Source organism: Hirundo rustica, chromosome 12 (assembly GCF_015227805.2).
Source record: "Hirundo rustica isolate bHirRus1 chromosome 12, bHirRus1.pri.v3, whole genome shotgun sequence".
In the NCBI taxonomy this organism is placed as follows: domain Eukaryota; kingdom Metazoa; phylum Chordata; class Aves; order Passeriformes; family Hirundinidae; genus Hirundo; species Hirundo rustica.
This window is the reverse complement of record NC_053461.1, coordinates 14,203,856-14,225,573: the sequence shown is the minus strand read 5'-3', so window position 1 is coordinate 14,225,573 and position 21,718 is coordinate 14,203,856. Positions and strand designations below refer to the sequence as shown.

General features: G+C 48.5%; 1 protein-coding gene across 10 annotated transcripts in view; it reads left to right on the top strand.

The window, feature by feature from the left end:
• PRICKLE2 (prickle planar cell polarity protein 2) overlaps positions 1-21,718 on the top strand; it is a 103,984-nt gene that overhangs the window by 42,824 nt on the left and 39,442 nt on the right. Inside the window, exon 1 of one of the 10 annotated variants that reach the window (XM_040076146.2) lies at positions 1,297-1,411. The exons of 3 other annotated variants lie outside the window; for them this stretch is intronic. Coding sequence is in view for 2 of the 7 variants with exons in the window: in XM_040076142.1 (XP_039932076.1) it covers positions 20,245-20,309 (65 nt within the window). In the remaining 5 variants the exon portion in view is untranslated. Of the gene's footprint in view, positions 1-1,296; positions 1,412-2,721; positions 2,852-3,496; positions 3,637-5,065; positions 5,196-12,643; positions 12,729-20,197; positions 20,310-20,355; positions 20,672-21,718 lie in introns of those variants that run through there. 6 more of the 10 variants (XM_040076143.1, XM_040076147.2, XM_040076144.1 and 3 more) reach the window with 6 other exon arrangements.

Sequence of the window (21,718 nt, the reverse complement as noted above, 5' to 3'; positions counted from 1 at the left end):
TGTCTCGTATATCTGTGGTTTGCTACAGCAATATATCCCTCTTCAGGTCCAGGTGTGCCAGGGGTGATGGCCTCTGAGCTATTCTGGAAATACAAAAACAAAAAAAAACCCCTCCAAACCAAACAAAACTAACAAACAAAACAAAGGAAAAAAAAACCTAGGAAGGGGGCAGGGAGGGTATGTGATGCCAAGTGGAACAGCCCTGTCTCACCCGCCTCGAAGAGAAATGATGGAACACTGAAGGAGACAGGCTCCATTGCACAGATTAATGTGCAGTGTTTGAAAGCAGCCAAAAACATTTATACACACACTGGGGCTGGAAGGAGCTGGGTGGCTCATCTCTGCAGAAACCAGTCCTTTCCCTAAGAGAGCTTTTTTTTTTTTTTTATGAAAAGGAGAGTACAAAGGTCTCCAGGAGAGCTGAGCCGCTCAGGCAGTTTAATTGGCTGGATGTAGAGCTTTACAGTTAGGTTTAATGTGAGTATTTCTTAATAACGTGTAGTGACACATTGTCAGGAGTTCCAGCGTCAGGACTGCAAGGCTGCACAGTGGCTGCAATAAAAATTCTTGCCTTTCCTTCTGGTTTTTATTACTACTCCCAATAGTGCATATTGAGAGGAAGATGTTAGGTTGGTTTCTTCATTTATTACTGTGGAACTAGTGAAAAAAGTGGAAAGATGAGAGGAAGAATGAATGACCTGCAGAGCCTGGCAGTGATGCCTGCATTGTGGGTGTGCTGGTGGATCCACACAGGTTTTGACCTGCACGCAGGGATGTGCAGTGCATCAGTATAAACCTAAGCAAAACCCACCAGAAAGCAAGTAAAAGCAATTTAGCAATGATTGAGGTGGCTTAGAAGGACCTGAGACCATTAACGTTTTTACAAGCATTTTTCAGCTGGCCTTACTGCCTTTTATCTCTGTGGGTCTCCTCTGAGTGACCAGCAGCGTGGGTTGCCTGCAGGGAGGAGGTGGCTCTCCTGTCCCTGCTCCCAGGCAGCCTGGGGCTGTCTGCAGCCGTTGTTGAGGGTTATTTTGCTGCTCCTGCCTTTTTCCTTTTTTCCTTCTTTCTCTCACCTTCCCTTCCCTGCTGGTAATTTCAGAGCAGGTTCTGGGAAGCCCACCTCCTTGATCAGCATGTGTAATTGCCACCAGCCCTAATGGGATGCACTCAGAAGAATGTTTCTGTAATTTCCCTGCACTCCCACCTGCCCTCGCCCCTCTCCAGGAGTGATTGCCTCCACAGCTTTACAATCAACATTGGCCAAGCGCAGAAGAGAGGTTCCTGTGCCTGGAGCCACTGCAGAGCAACGAGGCTGAAGCCTTTCCCACTCTCTCTAAAGCCTGTGCCTCTCTAAATTGCTGGCACAAAACCGAGCAGCAAGCACACGGCTGATAAAAGTCTCAGCGAGGTGATTGTTCCTGTAATGACTGTCTTTTATGCATAGATAATTTTGATAGAGTTGGACTTCCAAAGCCCACTGTCATCAGGGTGGAGTGAGCTGACCTGTTAATCATAAGAGGAATTAATGGGAATTACAGCTGGCGAGCCTCTCTCTCTGAAGAGCTTGGTTCAGGGGTAGCACTGGAGGGGAATTTAAAAACGAAGCAGCGTGTGTTGTCCTTAGAGCTGCTGATAAAGTGGCAGCAAGGCAGTTCCCTGGGGAGAAGGGAGGTGTGGAGGAGATAAACTCCAGGAGCACAAACACTAGATTAACAGCCTAATTCTGAGGAGCATGAGCGCACATGCATTTTCATTGCATCCACTTGGTAATTAATGGAGACTTTTAATTTAACCAAGAGGGAGACCAGAGCCACCACAATTTGCAACCTTTCTGGCGTCTGTATCCCAAGGAAACCCAGGAGGGATGATCCTGCATTACCTCTCTTGATGGGGCTTCTGTGGTGTAGGTTGATTTAGCACGGTTAATGTGAAGTGAGCTGAAATTCAAAGGATTCCTGCTGATGTTTTACCCCATCTGAGGTCCTGATTATCTGCAGATATTACCAAACATCTACTAGATAAACTCCACCAAGTATTTCCTCCAAGTTTTCTTTTTAGGATAACTTGTGTTTAAAAAGCCATATATCCATGCAGCCTGCAGAGATTGAAAAAGTGTTTATCTCATCCATGTGGAAGACTCATAAAGTCTTTAAATATGCTTTATGTTGGTGTTTCTCAAAAGAGGAGTTGATTATCTGGTCTCAGATATCCAAAATGTGGTCATTGTGTGCCTGAGCACGTGTACACAAGTCTCTGCTGAGTAGTCAGAGAGGCTGCTCAGACAGACCTACTTAGGAATTTGTGAAGAATAACACAGTGAGTTGCATTGAAATGCTGTTGTCATTGTGCATTCCAAATGCACATGCCAGGGCGTGGAAGAGAGGACAGCAATTAGTCAGTCCTGTTAATATTGAGTGTGGTGCTGGGAAGGGAAAAATGATGATAGAATGAGTTGTTTCTTTTGTAACAGTAAAAGGAAGGTAAATGGCATTTGGTCAGTTCCGTGTGTGTGCTTCAGGGGTTTTTAAAGTCTGCTTATCAGCTTGGGTACTAATTGATAGGGTGGTGGGGCAGGTTTTATGCAGAACTAGCAGCAGGCTGGTACTTTGGGAAGCATGAGAAAGTGATCCTCTTTCAGGGCAGATGAAGAGAAATGCTCTGAATGAAGGTGATATCCTTTCCCAGCTCGGGCACTGATGGGACCATGGGCACCTCTGTGCTGTGCCAGCCAAGGAGGAGTTTCTCTGTCCAGCAGCAGTGGGATTCCCTGTTTCCCCAGAGAGCAGCAACAGTCCTGCTAGTGCTTGGGGAGCAGCACACCGGAGAGGAAAGGCTGTTTCATGAGCAGGTACGTGGAGCTGTGTCCTGAGTGGCAGCAGGGATGCTGTGGGATGGTGCTTTCCTATGACAGACCAGCAGCATGGGCTGGGACACAAAACCCACAGCCTGAGCACATTGCGAAGGCCACGTGGACGCAGCCTTTACCTGAAGCGTGTGGTTCTTCTACTGTGTGGTTACAAATGAGGGTTTGAAAACCCCCATGCAGAATGCATGTTCAGAAAAGGGAAAGCACCTTTCCTAAATTAATTTGGGGATCTTCAGGATGTCGTTCAAGGATTTAATACGAAGAGGGAAAAGTACATTACACTGCTCTCTGAAGGTGCCGTGTCTGGCTCAGCTGAGGCTGGCACCGGGTGGCACAAGGGTGGCTTTAACTCTGTGTTTGTTGTGGAGAAGCTCAGAAGGTCCCTGTTTGCTGTCCCTTTTCCAGTGTTGAGGTGCTACTGCTCACCTACCGAACAACCCAGGTTAAATAATACAGCAGGGTAAACTCAGACTTGCAGGGGAGGGTGGGGAGAATATATTTTGGGCAGTCTGTCAGTCAGCTTGACACTAATTGGTTGCAGTAAGTAATCGTTCTCCATGTAAATTAGACTCCAATTTCCTCTGTAGTCTGTCTGTTTGCTGTGTGGGCTTCGGTGTCTAATTAGGCTCTCACGTGGCAAACCTGGTTTGTAAGCTGCTTTTGTTCCTGGAGAGCCCTCCCCGAGGCTGCCCGTGCTCTTCGAGCCCTGCTCCCCAGTGGGATGGTTCTTGGATTAACGCTGCCGAGTTCTAAGTTCTTCTTTTTACGTACGTTTTGATTACTTCTGTATTTAAAGCTTGCGATGGTGGTGAGGTTAGAATGCAAAGAGGCTTATTGGATTTGCAATGGGAATACCCCTCCAAAATGCTTCCTCTGTGTTCCTGGAAGCCCTGCTCGCTCCTCCATGAATAGACCTCATTGAATCCCCAGCCTGTGCTAGGGCTGGGGCAGCTTGCCCACATCTGGGACACCTGGAGTGCAGACCACTGGCTCCCCCCTCGCTTGGAGGAACTGTGTGAGCACATTCAGAGGTCACCCAGATGCCAGCCCACGCTCTGGAGCTGCTCCAGGGTTGCACATCTGTAACTGAGTGCAGCAATGTGCAGTTGCACGAGAAGCTTTTATCCCTGCCCGCCGGTGGTTTGCAAATGAATGCAGGTTTCCAGGTCGCTGCCTGCAGCAGCCCATGGTGCAGCCCTGTGCTTTCTGAGCTGCTGCCAGAGCCGGCGGAGCCCGAGTGTCAATCAGGGTCAAGCACCTAGGTCTGTGTATAGCAGGGAGACACGTATCTCTACAGACAGTGCCTGCACCGGGCTGAGAAAAAAAAAAGGGCAAACCATATGTTTTGGCCGGCCAGGCTGTTTGGCAGCAGCACTTTATGATATAGTAGTTACCTTTGTGAAATTCAGTATAACTTCAGGAACCATATGCTGGGGGTTTCTTCAAACCTTCTCCGTAAGTGTTTCAGGCCTGCCCCAGATGTGACAGGAGCACTGGTAGGCTTTCTTACAAACAGTGCTTTCATTGGCATCCTGATATTTACCGTACTGATTTTTGATCTGGTGATACAGGCTGAGAGTTGCCAGCTTTCTTCAATACTCTCACATGACTGTTGCTCCAAGTAAGTAAATAAGAAACTTTTTTTGTGAGAAAGAGGTGAAATAAAATTGAGCATGGGGGGGTGGGTTTTTTATTGCTTCTCTTAGTGTGATTTATGCATTGGCGAGGTAACTTTGCTTTCATACCGCTAGTCCGAACTGGAAAGGACGTCGCCTCTGCAGAGCTACATTTGGGTAAAGGGACAGGATTGGATCGGGGTTTACGATTCTCACCAATAAGCTAAAGCTGCGGTGGGCGGCACTCCGGCAGCCGGGGCAGCGCCAGGGACCTGCCCTCCCCAGATGAGCGCGGCCCCGGCAGGACACGGCCCGGCCCCGGCTCTGCCCCGGCCCCCGGCAGGACACGGCCCGGCCCCGGCTCTGCCCCGGCCCCCGGCAGGACACGGCCCCGGCCCCCGGCAGGACACGGCCCCGGCCCCGGCTCTGCCCCGGCCCCCGGCAGGACACGGCCCCGGCCCCCGGCAGGACACGGCCCCGGCCCCGGCTCTGCCCCGGCCCCCGGCAGGACACGGCCCGGCCCCGGCTCTGCCCCGGCCCCCGGCAGGACACGGCCCGGCCCCGGCTCTGCCCCGGCCCCCGGCAGGACACGGCCCGGCCCCGGCTCTGCCCCGGCCGAGGATGCTGCGGGCTCCGCGGTGCCGCTCCTTCCCTCTGCCCTCGCCCGTTCCCCGGGGCTGTTCCGGCGTGTGAATCCCGAGTTAGCCGGGGTAAGTAATCGCGCCCCGTTTACAGCATCTGAAAGTGTACGTGGCTTTAATGCTCTACGAATGTTTGCATTAGGAAATGGTTTTCTTTTTTAGCTCTGATTCCTGCCTGCTTTTGCGAGCATCCGTTCCCTTTGCAGGCACAGGAGCGGGGTTGTGCTGTATCCTCTGTAATATTTGACTTTATATCCGGACGCAGTAAAACTTTTCCTTGATGCAGACATGACTTCTGTCGCCAGTCACTGAGCTGCTCCTGCTTTTTCACTCTCTTTAAAACCCATGAGGAGTAAAACCCCGCGGGAGGCTGCAGCTTATCTTCAGCTGAGTTTCCAGACGTGCTGTGTGTCTTCTCAGCTGTTGAAAGGATATGTGTGGAATGACAGAACGCGGATTTTGGGTCCTTGGCAGCTGTGCTTAATGCAGGATAAAGGGGTATTTTAACTTTGGGATGTTGGATTTCTTATGCTTTTGTTAGCATGAATTCAGGAGAAAAGCTCCCAATTTTCTTTCAGGCAAAGCAAAAGCTTCTTTTGAAGGAAACAAAGTGTTTTAAGTACTTAATCAACTTGCTGAATTCAGTTGCTTTAGGATAATTTAGGAATTAAACAGAAGGAGGCTGTGTTAGTCCCAAACTGCGGTTTTGGTTGGAAACAAGGATTCATTCCTGCTGGAGAAGGCAGAGGAAGCCGCAGCCTGTGGGCAGAGCTCCTGGGTCTGTTTGCTAGGCAGGGGGGTGGGGGTTTAACAGCACCCTCTGTTTGCCTTTGTTTAGGCACTGCAAATTATTTGTGTGCTTTAGGATTCCTTCCCTCCTTCAGCAGATGTTTTGTCTGTGCAACTGGTGGAATAATTTGTGAGAGATGTGGCACTGGTGTGCAAACAGCCCTTGGGGGCGGGTGGAGAAATCCCGGAGTCCATCCTGGGAGCAGCTGGCTGAGGAGCACAGTCAGCACAAGATGCCAGAAGTAAAATTCATATGGCCTAACGTATCTGATTTTATTTTTGCAGAGGGTTTGTTCTCCCCGCTGCCAAAAACAGGCAGGGGCTGCTTTCTGGGCAGAAGACCCTGCTGCTGCTTGTGGTGAATTTCTCTCAACATGTGAATCATTCACTTGGGATTTTTATGGTGCTGGCTGGGGATGATTAAATGTTCAGACTGTAGGAAATTACCAGGAGATTTGAGTGTTTTCCTCAGTGGCTTTGGCCCCAGGGGTGGGGTGGCATGGGAAGCTCTCCCTGTGTGGATCAGGCTGACTGTAGATTTTAAGGTCTCAGGTTGCAGGAGCATGTTTTTGCTCAGCTACCATTTAAGTAATGGCAGCAACATGCTGCTTCCTCTAATGATCTTGATTTAAGTTATTTCCTTAATTAGCTACTTCATCTACTTACACCTTAAATGAGTTTATTTGTTCACCCAGAGAAGGGAAAAAAAGTTTGGGTTTGTTTTTTTGTTTTGTTTTGGTTTTTTTGTCTCTCTCTCTTTTAAAGGGTGGCAGTGGAAATGTACCAGCGTGTGGGGTTCTGACTCCAGGAGATGTTGGTGCTTCTTGTGGGCTGACTCTCCTGGCAGCATGAATTTGAAATGAGATGTAGATGTACATTTATTCCTGGCATCTGTGTTATACAGCCAAACAAAATGAGTTGAAGAGGTCCCTTGAAAGCCCTCTTTGGTGTATTAGCTGGACTGAGGCTGGTGTCATGTCTCAGGACCAGTTCTGAAGGGGATAAAGCATCTTTTAATTGCCAGTGGTCTTTACATTTCCCATGCATTAGCATGTGGCACTGTATTGACCACCCAGTGTCTCCACACAGCACTTCAAAAGCAACCTCACCAGCTGGCACCAGTTCCTCACCAGCACTCCCCACACACCATCCTTCGCTGCCCTTTTTCCTGAATCTCAAAGAGACTCGAAGGTTTCTCTTTGGAGACTCCTTGTGATACATGTGGCAGCAGCCCTTGCTTCAGACCAGCCTATTTGTTCCTGCTTTAGTACTGTTTATTACTTTAATGATATTCCCTTCGTTAGCCTTAGTTTCACACTCTGCCTGGTGCAGAGCTCGCTGGAACACATATTGCGTAATGAGCTTGCTTCCATATTTAAATTGGAGAGACAGGAGCTGGGACTCTCCCAGCTAAAACGGAACTAAATGCTTGCCCTTCAGTTGCATTGAAGCATCCGTGCCAAAAAATTATGTATTTGGGAGGAATTACCAAAAGTTCTGACGTACACAAGCTTTAGTACTTTGAGTGTTCTACATTTTTAGCAGTTTGGCATGAATTTGGACTGTACGGCTTTCCTCTGTCAGAGAGAACGTTTCCTGTGGCCCATGTGAGAGGCAGAGCATGGCCCTGCAAAGCAAAACCACAGGGAGCAGCACAAACGTGTCTCCAGCACCAGCACTCGCTCCAGCTGGGACCTGCTTGGATGGCAGTGCTGGCAATCCCACGTGTCACGTTTGGCAGCGCACACAACCCCCAACCCCAATCCCGGCTGACTCTGGGCTCTCAGCGTTACTCTTGTGGTCTTGGGTATCCCAGGGGAATTGCAGCTTTGGGCTGGTTTGTGAAATAGCTGAGGGTTTGTGGCAAGGACTCAAATACCGGAATTCTAATGGTCCAGAAAACAATATCCTAATATTTCTATGTCGTGATTCCTAAGTGATTGTCATGATGTTGTGCAAGCAGACGTGGTGGGTTCTGTGGTCAGCTGTGCTTTGGACACCACGGTCACCAACACAGCAATGCCTCTGAGTGATGATCCATGTTCTGTCCTGGACTGCTTGTGTAACCTTGGACAAATCACGGACACCCTCCAAGCCACAGATGGGGGAGAACAGCAGAGTTCCTGGTGCAGCTGTTCCGGAGTTGGTGTCAGAGCAGAGCCAGCCCCAGAGTGGTACTCAGGGATTCAAGTATCCAAAGGGTACCTGCAGTGGACCCCCATTGTAACGAGGACCTCCAAATGCAATGGAAAAAGACAGTAAAATCAAATAAGCTAGACTCAAGAAGAAAATATATTGCAGGCTTGTCCCCTCTGCTTTTCTTCCTCTGCTCATCGTGGGAGGAGGTAGCTGAGAGGAAATATTTGCGCTTAACAGGGTTCGATTTCTCTTTGCATTCCTTGGAAATCTGTGTTTGGATTTTGCCCTGTTGGTGTTGGTTTATGCAGGGATGTTTCCAGCAGCTCGATTGTATGGGTATAATTCCAGCTCTTGGTATTTTGTGCGAAGATAAAAAAGAAAGAAAGATGGTATTGAGTAATGAGGTGGCTATTTAATCACAGCAGGACTCGCAGGAAAATGTGCATTAAGTATTTATGGGACGGTATTCATTAACATTTTCACTCTGTCGGCACGGAGCAGCTCAAGAAAGCTGCCGAGAGAATTGGAGTCTGTGTTGCCCAGCCACAGACCTGGAAAGCGCTGCAGCAGAGGAAAGGCATGAACGCTGGCTTTGTTACCAGAGGTGTCCCTTGTAGCTGGCATTGCATTTGGAGTTGCAGCAGTAAGCAGAGTTTCAGTCGTTTCACTTACCAATCTCAAAATGCTTGCGGTAAATATTTTAGGTCTGATTTTCCTGGCTGCCGTGTCTTATGAGAGTGCAAGTGGCTGACACTGAACCCCTGGTTTGCAGGCAGGCAATTAGAGAGATAAGCTAAGTGACTTCATGTGTCTCCTTTTCAGACTGCTCTGAGTTGATGTAAAGGGCTGGGATTAGCAGAGATTGAGTTCTCAGAGTGCTGGAAACCAGCTGTGGCCAGGGGCCTCATCCAACATGAGCTGTAGGTACCGAGTTACGGAGTGAGTTTTCTGTGGGCATGAAATGATGCCAGGAAGATTAGAACTGATGATAAAATGGTATTAATGCTTGCTTCATTAACAGCGTAGAAGGTATCAAATTACTTTGGTACTATAAATCAAAAGTGTTTCTTACATTTGTTAAGTGAAGCTATTTAAATGGTTGAAATACATTTACTTGCTGGTCGTTGCATCCTCAGATACAGGATCACAGCAAAATGTATTCGATTTCCCACAGTGTTAATGGAAGGCCTGAAGCAGTAACAGCCTGATGGTTTAAATTTTCCTTTGAGATGACATGGGGTCTTGTGTTAGATTTTAGGATGCCTTGTTCTAGACCAGTACTGTGAGCCCAAGACTGGCCTCAGGCTTGTGTCAAAAGCTGTAGTGGTTGCACAGGTCTGCCAGATTTGGGGTTTGGGGCTGAAGGTCCATGGTGCTGGCCCTGTCCAGCCACAGCAGGTGACATGCCCAGATCAGGCTATGCCCACAGGCACCTCCCCTGGTGGAGAGAAAGTTCCTCTTAGGATTACTGTCATCAGGAGACAGCTTTGTCCTTCTCTTAACAAGTGTCAAAGGGACATAGAGAGAAAATTACCTCCTTTACCTGAAAGCCTGTTGGATAAAAGAAATGTTAATCTTGACTAATTAGCAAATGGATTCAATGTGGATGTTTCTGTGATCCATTTATGTACAAACCCCCATTGATTTCAGCAGAGCAGCAAGTGAAAGGTCTGTCTGTAGCCATGCTCTTGGCTTCCTGATACCTTTCCCCTGTCTTTTGTATGAGAAAGGAGATCCTGATGGCAGTCAGGACAGTGGTGTGGTTTGTGCCAGGGGTGCAGCACAGAGAGCTTCTCACTGGGCCTCAGCCTCTGGTTTGTCCTGTTTTTCACTGTGCATGGTGATGCCTTGTGGCACCCCACATAGATGGCTTTGATTAATTTGCCTCTGACTTTTCACTGCCTAACTGATCATTCAGGAAACGTTCAGCAAACCTCCTGGCCGAAGTTATTCCTGAACTCTCCTCTCCAGCCTGGGCTTCTTCCTTTCACGAGGGGTTAAATTTCCTCAACATAAACCTTTTCTGCTCTCTGAGCTCGTCGGTATTTGTTGTCTTCATAGTCTCATTTTATTAAGCACTGCAGGAAACAGTCCCTTGCTTGAAGAGCTTAGAGCTCACACCTCCAAACATCACAGAAGATACTTTCTGAGTGTCTTAGCACCCACTGAAAATCATTGGGAAGTGAATCCTTAACTACTGCCAAAATATGCAGATACCCTGAGGATCTGACTGCTTCCCTTGACCACCTCCATTAGACTAAGGCATAGCAGAAAGGAAATGAGAAGAGCATTCCCTCCTGGAGCTTGAGTACCAGAAATTATTCAGAATTCGTCTGGGTCTAAGCCATGGCATGTTTTTGCAATTTAGGTCCTGTAGCTTGTCACGTCAGCAGATTTGCAACCCTTGTGCTGACTGGATGTTGATCCAGCCCCTAAAACTGGTGAAGGAACGTAGTTTTTTCTGTGCTATATGCTCACTGCCAACTTTGTTGTGCTTCAAGGAAATATAGTTTAAAGATGCATCAGAGAAGGACATTAGATGAATACCCATCAGTAGAGGTTGGTTGTATATGCCCACCCAAAATTGTATTTGTCATGTTTTGCCATTTTGTGTAGAACAGCTTGTCTCTGAGGCTTCAGGCACTTTAGAAAGTTGAGTATGGCATGTTTGCTTCAACAGAGGAGAAACAACGTTTTGTTCAAAGTCACAGGCAAAAATCATAGTTGACATCAGAACTAAACCCAGTTTCATGTCCCTTCTGTAAGCACACGGTGCTGCTCACTCAGGTGGAGATGCTGCTGAAGCACCTAGGTGCTCTGCCCTGTGTCTTGTGCGGAATGAAAATTACCAAAGTCAGAACTTTTTTCAGAGCAGAGCTGTTCAGAGTGCAGCAAGTGTCAAAATCCTTGGCCATGGTTTGTGCCGGTGCGCTCGGGGAGGGAAAGGCAGCTGCTGGGCTGCGATTGCTGCTAATTGCACTAATTACAGTCGTCTCGCTGGTGTCGTGAGCTCTCCTTCTCCTTCCCCCATCTGCCAGCTTGGCCATCCGTGGTTGCTCATCTCTTTGAGATACGTTTGAAGTGTTTATTACCCCAGAGAACCTGACGGTGTCCCCCCTCCACTTCCCGGTACTGACACAAGGGAGTGATTGCAGTTCGTTCAGAGAAGGGGTTTTGGGGCTGAGCTCTTTGCCTTGAATCGAGGCCATGGAAAGGGGAGTGTTGCCCTTAACTCTGCAACTCCACATTTCTAAAAATCTCAGCCAGGTGAGCCACCTTGGTCTGGAGCATGCCAGCTTGTTTGGGATGGAGGGAAGAGGACTTTTTTCCTCACTTTTTTTTTTTTTTTTTTTTTTCTTTTTGCCCTGTACCAGTGCAACCAGGCTAACTACTGGTCAGAGCAATCCCCTCCAGTCAGGGCACACCACAGGAATGTTCCCAGCTTTAACCCGTCCGTGGTTTTCCAGAAATAGCCTCAACCCTCTGCTGCAGGAGCCTGGCTAACCCTGCCTTCAGTCTGCAGCCAAGCTGACCCCCAAACTGTTCTTTTGTTGCAAGGAGACGCTGTGAGTTAAACACTCAGCAAAAAGAAAGCCTCAGTCCTTGGGATGCCCACCTGGTTTCTATTTCCCTGGGGTGGGGTTATGCCTTGTCATAGGGTGCTGGCTTTGCAGAACAGCCCACTCCAAAGAAGCTGGCTGAGCCACAAAACAATGGGACTAAGTCTCCAGCGGCAATAATTGCTTCTAAAAGGCTGATGTATTTAGTCTGCTTGTGTTTAGCAACCATCTTTGCTTTACCCTTTGAAGATAATGCTGTGTGCTTGGTAGGAGAAAAAGGAGGAAGAAATGGCCTGTAGTTTCATCATCTTTAATGAGCAGTGGCTGGTGGGAGTCATAACATCCAGTAATGCTGATGTCCCCTGTTAATTGCCAGCAGTTGGGTTTTTCCAGCCCTCCTGGTGCTTGAGCTGTGGGCAGGATGCCCTTGTGGGCTGGCATAAGGTGGGAGCCCCAGAGCTGAGGCTCAGGCTGGTGGGAGCCAGCAGCAGCCTGGCGGGTAGTGTGGTCTCTCTGCAAGCATCCCTGCGTGGCTGTGATGGAAACAAGCAGCATGGCTTTGAGCCTTCCCTAGGACTGACCAGCTGTGTGGGTCTGGCACAGAGAGCGGGGATGCTCTCGTGGCACTGCCTGCACTGGACCCGTGCAGGGGAGCGGGGACACTGTGGGACCCTGAGGAGGAGGGAGCCAGCGTAGGAATCAGTGGCCACGTTTCTGGCCAGCCCTGTCCTGATCCGGTCTTAATCCCTCCCTGCAGGTGCTGATTCCCGCTGATCCCCCGTTCCCAGAGCAGACTGTATAGCAGCATTTCCCTATAGATGATGATAAGATAAAAGCCTGGCCGTGTTCTACAAGAGGAGAAGGAGGTTTAAGGGCTGACAAAGCTGCTGCAGGAGGAAGGGATGCAGGTTTGCAGGCCGCCTTTGATGAGGGCTGTGATTGATGCTGTGTTTGGAGCAGGCAGTGACGCGCTGACCTTTCCCTGACGGGCTGAGCGGCTCTAATGATCTTGATGGAGCTGGCGATTTGTGTATTGGGTTTGATGTACAAGGCTTGACACGGCATGCAGCTATGGGACTAGAGGATGACTGACAGCACATTCCCATTAAGGATGGTGAGGCGCAGGCTGTTCTCTAGCGATTCCTTTCAGTGAGAAGGTTTTGAAGAATTATATTGTGGCAGAGAAGTTTTGCTGTTAAATACCATCCTTTTAAGAGCTTCCAAGCAGTTGAAAACAGATGAGAATGAAGTAACTTGCAGGCCAGAAGGCTGATCACTAAAAAGGCCGTCCAAATTATACGCTTAATTAATATTTAGTGAATTATTTTTACTCTGACTTTAATGTTGAGTCCTTAGGCAGATAAAACAATGCAGTGGCTTGCGTTTGCGATTTTCTTTTTTCTGTAATTCAGCTGTGTAAATTTTCAAACCCTGGACTTCTTGCAGGCAACATTAAAACCTTTTAATTTCCACGAGTTGAGCTGTGTATAAATCACACCCTGGTTGGCACATCTCGTGGGTGCTTGTGGCAAGAGTAATGAATTTCATGGTTTATTATGAGCTACTAAAACCAACAGAAACATAGAAAGCCTGTTGTAATCTTAGCATATCATTCAAGGAAGCAATTTATTCCTGAGTATGAACAAATGTCAAGCCACGATAACAAGTTGTTATTACTAATTAAAACGAAGGGAAGAATAGCAAACATCTCCTGTCATGTGTGTGCAGTTGCCAGGTTGTCTGAAGGACACTGGAGCTCCATCCAGCTTCAACCAGTGGGACAGCCAGGCTGGGAACTTTGCCATTGCCTCTCTCTGCATTCCAGGAAGGGCACTGGGCCATGATCCTAAGAGGGCTGGGGCTGGGAAACCACCCAAGCTTAAATAGAGATGCCACTTTTCACAATTTTATTGTTTTCTATATTTTGGAGGGTTTTTTGTTTGTTTGTTTGTTTTTTAAACCAAAGTTGCTTGATTGTAAAAGTCTTGTGGAATTTAGGGTGTACTGAAACACATGCTGGTCCATCTGCTGGCACTAGCTGGTGTTGTATCATCCAGGGCTACTTCTTGCTCTCAGGTGTGAAATGAAAACCCATTAGGGCACCATTCTTCCCACTGCTCTGTTGGCAGGTGGGGAGCCAGGTGCATTCCTGACCACATCTGATCTCCCTGTGTCTGCAGATACACCAGGAAATTTAAGACTTGAAGACATTGCAAAAACCCCTGCTGTTCATAACCCAGAGAGCATGATTCCCTCCCTGACATCATATGAGAGAACTGGCTGGCTCCAAAAATGTGCTGAATTTACCACCTCCCTGTGCATTTCACAGTTTGGGTGCAAGAAGCAAACAGGTCTTTTCTCTTTAGCTGGCAAAAAGCAGGCAACTGTCTCCTGGGTGGGAGTAGAGGCATGGCCATCTCAGACCTTTGCTGGTGTCAGTGGAGTTTGGCCAGAGGCCTGTGTAGCCCTGTGGCATGTGACTGGGAGCAGGGGCTCATATGGTACCAGCCAAAGTGAGGGAAGCACTGAAATCCTGCTGGCAGCCAGGGAAGACGTGCACAGTCTGGTTTAAGGAGGCAAAAACCAGGCTTGTGTCACTTGTCCAGGACTGGGCTGGCTCAGGAGTCGCCTCTGAGCATGGAGATGCTCAGTTCCCGCAGTTCTGGAGGAAGCACAGCTTTGGTGGTGGGGCCAGGCAGTGCATGACTAGTGCAGAGGAGAACTCAGTGGCTTAGGACAAGAAATCCTCAGCATGTAACCACTGACCCGAAACACCCTGTTAGACAGGTTTGAAGCCAAAAAATAAAATAAAAATCATCTGATGTGACAGCAACCCTGACAGTGTCAGGCAGTGAGAAGGGCAGCAGCAAGGGAGTCCTGAGCCGCTGCCAAGGCACATGTCCATGCAGACTTGCAGGGTTAGTTGGTTATCCTGAAAATACATCTTCTGTTTTGTGTAAATGGAAAATTAATTTGTTGCTGATCAAAGGTTTAGCTCCTTGGACATTATACCACCAGATAAGCTGAAGATTTATGCATTTCCTTTGCAACATATTTTCAGTGAACACTTTATTGTTTGTGGAAAGGCCCCAAGAAAAAGATGTGATTACAAAAATAACTGTGTTTTGTTAGCTTAAATTACAATAGAGTGCTTTAATGAGGCTTTTGTAGACATCATTAAAGGACACTATTAAAAAGTCTTCAGATGAGAAGCCTATCTATGAGGCTAGCAAAGGGGAGAAAACCACAGGAGCATCTCGATTGTTCCCATTCAGTTACAAATTTGATTTCAATGTATAGAAGTAAAAAATATATTAGTGCCGAGTAGAAGCTGGAGGCTATGAAAGCCTTATTGTGTTAAGCTCTCTAAAGCTTCTTACATTAAGGTGATTAAAAAAAAAAATAGAGAGAGAGGAAGAGATAGTGATTGATGAAGCGCTGTTGTTGGTGTGCTCTGTGTGTCTACCAGGATGTGCAGTGCTGGGGTGGGGACGGTCGGTGGGTGAGGATCCTTCTGGGGTGCCTTGCCACGCCGGGGATTGGGGCACCAGGCAGTGATGCTCAGGAGTGCCAGCACAGTGTGCTGCTCATCCCTGCATTTGTGTGGCTCAGTGCTGCCAGAGGACATGGGCAGCACAGCATGAGGTGTGGCCACACCTCACTGTCCAGCTCTGGCTGTGCCAGCCCAGGTCAGGCCTGGCTCACTGGGTGAGTTGGTAGGAAACAAAAAATTTTCTCTAAAATCAGCTGCAGTGCCTATGGGCTGTACCTCCCCTCCTGTGTCAGCTACTGCTGGGCTCCATGGTGTTTTAAAAACAAAATTCCTCCTTGCAGCCTGACAGCACAGATCCTTACCCATGGCTCTGCCAAAAATGAGGGGAAGGCAGCAGTGGAGACAGCCGGAGGAGTGGGTCTGTTGTGGTTGGTCTCAGGCAGCAGCCACATGAAGGTACAAATGGCAGCCCTGAGGAAAAGTGGAGGAGGCCAAGTTTGGGGATTAATGATCTGCATCTGATGTTGGTCTCTCTGCCTCTGTCTATCCTATTTTTCTTTGCCATAAGACATCCCTGCTTCTAGCATTGGGAGCCGTGAGGAAGCATTTGCTGCCTTGCTTGAAAAAAATAAAGGAAGAAACAAAGCTCATCCTCATTTGAACTCCTGACTTGTATTTCATGACTTAGATTCTCCAAGGAGCTTTCCCCATACCTTGGGCACATCTTGTGTGTCTCCTGAAGAGCCAGGTATTTGGCTGGGCAGAGTGGGGCTGTACCGTGGCACATGGGGTCATTTCCCTTCCCTGTCACTAACAGCTTTTTGCAGTCATCTTGCCTTTCCCATCCATCTTGCCTTTCCTGTTTGCAAAGTTGTGCCCTCTCCAGCCTGTTGTTCTGCTGCTTATCACTGCCTTGTTCCCAGGGACAACACTGGGCTCATCCTGTGCTGGCGCTGGGCTGGGAGCACTGGCTCTGCCAGTGGGGATTGCTCTGCAAATTACAGGGTGAGTGTGGGAACGGAGCAGACAAAAACCACTGTAGCATCCAGTTCTGCATCTCTGTGGTCAGAAAGAGGGATGGGAAAGTAATCTGTAACCATGCCTGTGGCTGTGAGCCAGGATGGGCTCGGTGGTGGTGGGGACCTGCAGGCCCCGTGGTCCAGGGCAGGGCGGTGGTGTGTGAGGTACAAGGAACAGTGTGTGTTCCTGTGGGCAGCATTTTGGGGTGGCAGTGTCTGAAGCCTCTCGTGACATCCCAAGGCAGCAGTGCTGTGCAGTGCCCTGGTATGCTGCAGCAGAGGGTGCTCACTAAATGATTCAGAAGGGCAACTTGATCTGACATTCATCAGGTTAGGAGCCCAGTGACCTTGGGGACAGCAGTCTGCTGTTGCTGCCTGTGGCTCTGCTGTGCAGCCCGTTGTCATAAGGAGAGTCAACACTGTCACGTGGAACCCCATTGATTGACAGACAATCGATACATCAAGGTGATAAAACACAGCATTTATGAAACCTGGGCTCTTGCAATGATTTGTTAAATTAGCCATGGGTCTGAGTTTGTACCAAAGGCAGAAAGGGTTGACTGGGTTCGGCTCTTTGTTGTTAAAACTAGCAACAAAGTGAAGAAAGATGGTGCTACGTTTACAAGCAGAGCTGTCTGTCTCACACCCCTGCGTTGAAGCAGGGGCTTCCTGCTCTTGATCTTTCTTTATTTTAGTACCTTTTTACTTCTGGTCATTTGCTTCATTGCTGGCAGTCGTCAGCATCCATCCTTGTAATGGTGCAAGTCCTTCACCTAACCTTTGATAATGTGCTCCACCAGCTCAGTATTCTCCTTGCTGCCTAATGAAACAACCATTTCACCTGCATAATGTGCAGAATCCGTCAAGAAATCTCGTGTGCCTTCTGGAGTTATTCCAACACATGACCTTTTCACAAGCCTCACAGTAAGCAACAGGAAAATGGAGCAATTGCCAGCAAACCGGCAGCTTTCAAAGCAGGAAGGCTCATTTCCATTTCCCTGAGACAGTTGTGTGTCCAAACATTACACAGCTTCTAATCTGATTTCTTGTCTCAGAAGAGGCTGTTCATTGGATTTGGTGGATATTTAGGTTTGCAAGTATTGGAACAAGAAGTCTGTCAGGAGCGATGACAGTCAGAGACGCTGTTTGGAGACACAAAGCTCTTGTGCTCACAGCTAGCCCTGCAGCTGAAGTGTTACAGACGTTGGTCTTTTATTAATCTTTTACTTCAGTCCGTGACTCTCGCACTCATTTTATCTTTGTGGATGAACTTAGACTGAAAAGTTTGCAGTTCCTGGTGTGATCCCTGTGTGCAGATGGTCAGTTGGCCAAGAAAGCCAAGCAGAAGTCACCTTTAGAGTGTCTAGTTGTATGGCAATGACACTGCCACGTGCCCTGGGGTGGGATCACGTCAGGCTGGTGCAGGGTGATTGAAGCTGCTGTAGATGGTGGCATGGAGGGTGTTGTACAAGAAGTGTGGGGTTGGGCACTCAAGCCTTGCCAATCTTTTGGACAGCTGACAGAGACCTTTGGCGCACGAATTGTGACTTTACTCCAAAGGGTTTGCAGCTGAAGGGCCTTTCCTCCTCGAAAATTAATGCCAATAAAGTCAGACATTTTTACTCATGTTGGGTGAAAATTAGTGCCTGCAGGACATACCCTATGGAGCAGGACATGTTCCTTGTGCCATTTGTAGCCCCGAGTCATTGCTCTGCGCTTTCTGAGATATGTTTGCAGGGAACACACCTCATTTCTGCTCTACAGCATTTCTGCTCAACATTATCATTCTATAAGCAGGCTTCTTTGTTTGCTTTTGCCCAATTCAGTTTCGTCTCATTCCCTTTGTGTTGTAATTAACGTGTTCTGAGTTTAAGAGGAAAAGTAAATCATCTTGGGGCCATGGCACCTTAACCACAGGGAGGCAGATTGACAGCCTGCCTGCAGCACTAATTCGCGCTGGAAGGGGCAAAACGGGCTAGTTTAGGAAACTGAAGGATCAGGGAAGATTTTTCCTACAAGTTCTGTTGCTCTTTGTAGTTGGAGGAATGGAAGGAGACCATCCTCAGCACTTCAGCCGTCTCCAGCAGAAGCCTCCACTCCTTGAAAGGAAGGTCTGATCTGGCTGGATGTGCTAAGAGTCGGTGCTCAGCTCTTGAACTTGCTGCTCAGACTTAACATAAATGAAAAAAAAGAGTTCAGATCTCTGCACATTCTTGGGTTTTCCCACTTGGCTTGGAGTAAGTTGGGGAGGCTCTTAGTGAGCGGTGGGCGGGTTTGTCCCAGCTGAAGATCTCATCCTTGAGATTTTGAGTGTAATTCCATGTAATTAAACCTAATTTATGAGCCTTAATAATAGCAACAATTTAAGGCATTTGAGGCTGCAGAAAGACTCACAGCTGTAGTTTCTGCATCCTTCTGTGTTCTGTAAACATAGCTAATATTGCCAGAATCAAGGGCTCTGAAATCTGGAGTCAGGCATCAAAAGTCAGGCGCGTGCAACAGAATGTTAAGGAAACTTTGCAGTCTGACCATTCACGAGACTCTCTGGCAGTCACACTCCCAAGGCCAGAGACTTTGACTTCTGGGACTGAAGTCCCTTCGCGGTGGCAGCTGCAGTGAGCCAGCGAGAGCCCCTCTTGGCTTCCCCACACACCCCACTCACAGCTAGACCAGGTTTCCCATAGCAGTCTCAGGTGTCCTGTTCCATAAAGCCATTTATTCCCGGAGCAGCAACACAGACAGCCCGAGCTGGTGACTCCGAGAAGAGCCCTCCAAGAAAGGAACTCCTGGGCTTTTATCCTCTCACAGTCTCCCAAGGCAAGAGTCTCGATCTTCCCCCCGAGTCATCTTCATCTCCTGCTCTCCTCTTCCTGTCCATACACCTCACGAGCATGGCTGATCTTCAACTCCTTTGTTCCAAAAGGTCGGCGATTCCCAGCTCCTGCAGTACCTCTGTGTCCATTTACCTGGCTGCCATCCCCCATCTTCATGTCCTTTGTTACCCCAAAGTTTGGCAGTTCACAGCCTCCTGTCTCGGGGTCCCACCCAGAGCTCTACGTGCGTTTCAATCTCCATCTCAATCTGCAGTTTGCCCTTGGACCACGTGTGTTCCTCAACAAGAAGTGCTGTGTGTTGGGAAAGTTTTGTTTGCTTTCTGTGAGGGGTTTTTTTTTGAGTACAAAGAAACTAGTTTTTTTGAATTTCACTCACTTTTTGCAAATGCTGGAAACTGAGAAGTATGCTGTGCTCCAGATGACTCGAATTACTCATTTGCGACCACCGAATTCCCAAACAACGGGTTTAAAGAGCGGCAGAAGAGATTTGGCAGCGTAGCTCCTCTGCATTTTCTTTTCCAAGGGGAAGAAAGCACAGGGGGAAGAGGCTTAGCATCCCCGTCGAGGTGGTGTATTCCTGGGGCTCGCAGTACTCACCTGAGACACACATAGAAAAGTGTGAATCGTTCATCTGTCGTGGCCGTGTGAGAGAAAATGTATTAAAATATGCGGTGACCAAAATGCCACTCTAATAACTTGTATTTCCCAGGATATTTAGCCCTGCTGGTCACAAACATGCTGCGTCTAAAATCCAGTAGGGAATCATAGCAAACTGCTGTAGGAGATAATTGCGAGAGCATTGAGAGCCAGGAGAAGAATGCTAACGCTGCTCGGAGCCAGCGGATCATTGCGTTAATAGCCCGCGTACCTAAAAAGCCGTGCCTGAAGTTTGACAGCAAGTTGCGGTTCGGTCGGCATCAAATAAAAAGGGAAGGATAGTTAGCGTCTTCACACCATTCTATTTGGACTGCTGGTGTGGAGCCAACTCTTGGAAACACTCAAGAGAGCGAGGAGGATTTTTTTTAATTGTTTTTGTTCCTTTTTTCCTCTCCCATTGCCTAAGCAGCCTACAGGATTTATTGATTTCGGAGAGCGGGCTGATTTCCATGTAAATAAAGGGGCGGATGGCCGGGCCGCGGCGCCGGTCCGGGTGGGATGCGGCGACTTTGGCTTGCTGACATCATTGCTCATTAACATGCAGGAGAGGAGAGCAATGCAACAGCGGAGCCCCGCGCCGCTCCCGCGCCGCCAATTATTCTCCGCGGGCTGCATCGCTCCTCGTTAATGCCCAGCGCTCGGCGAGCAAATTGGACATCCTCTCGCCACCTCCAAGGGTCACTTAGCGAAAGGCAAGGCTGCAGGGGGGAGCTGCCGGATTCGCTCGGATTGGGAGCAGAGAGGGAGGGACCCTCCGGAGCCGGATTTCAAAGCGAGGCAGTTGTCGGGAAGGCTCCAGACGCGGGGCAGGAATGGCACGTTTTTCCAGGGCGGCTTTCCTTCGGGAACGCGCCGCGGTCGGTGCGTGCCTGCGCTGAAAAGCTTCCGCCAAGCCCCGCGGGCAGAGCCGGGAGCGAGGGATGCTTTATGGCACTGCGGTGCTCCGGCTGGTCCTGCGAGCGGCTCTCCAGCCCGCAGGCAGCGGGCACAGCTAGGACAGCTGGGCAGCGCCAGGGATCCTTCCCTCCCGCGCTGTCATTGCCGCTGGGAGCAGGTAAGGAGCTGCCTTTGGCCGGCGACTTCAGATTTGTCGTGGATTTTTAGGAGGGGTAGAAAGTAGAAGGGAGGAGGAGGAGGAATAAGGAGCGTTCCATGGATGCGCGCTGCTGCGTGCTAACTTTGCTCAGGGTGCTGCTGCTGGTGGTGAGCTGCGAGGGGCTGCGCTGTTTTCCCAGCCTTTGCTGTTCTCTGTGTTTATGGACGCAGAAGGTTAATTGTTAAATGGTATTTCTGCGGCCGCAGGACGTCGGGGGGAAATGCTGATGCTGTTGTAATGGAGTTCTCATTTTCAAAATAATCAGGAAGGCTCAGCTGGCTCTAATAGGAGTTAAAAAAAATCTTCATCTCTCGGTGTTAATTGTATTGCTCTGGTAAATGCAGCCCCTGGAAGCCTGGGTTCTCTGCACATTTTCTGAGCAGGCTGCACGCAGGCTGGGCTGTGAATGAGGACGTTGCCGTTCAGATGTTTATTTTGGTGGTTTTGCCTTTCTGAGAATAGGAAGTTTTAAAGTAATAATCTTTCTAAGCCCTTGTTGTTCATGCCAGAATGCCAAACTATAAACCAGCCCAGAAGTGCAACCTATGGGTTATGCTTTTCAGTGCAATCTTTTCAAGTCCAGTTTCCTTTCTTTTCTTGTCCCTTGAAGGAACATTTTAAGCAGCTGTGACACAGACGTGACCTGTGACCGTGGAAAGATTTTAATCCAGTTATTCTTTGTTTTCTAGTCATGATTCCCTGGCGGTCCTAAACAGTGATTGAATCTTTTCGAGCGGTTGAGGATTAGCACTGGACAGAATAATGCCAAAATAATTATTTGCACCAGATGCAGTGTCATCCTTTCAGTTTTAGCTCTCTTATCTTGTAACTTATCTGACTTATTTTCATTCGGCGATTATTTCGCCTGCTGTGGGAGCACTTACACGTCTCGCATCACTGCATTGTGTTTATAAGGGTGCCAGCTTGAGCCTGTGATAAAGATTTGTAAAGTAGAACTGTCTGCAGCTAACAAGATTATATTTTGCTTCGTATTTTAATCTTCTC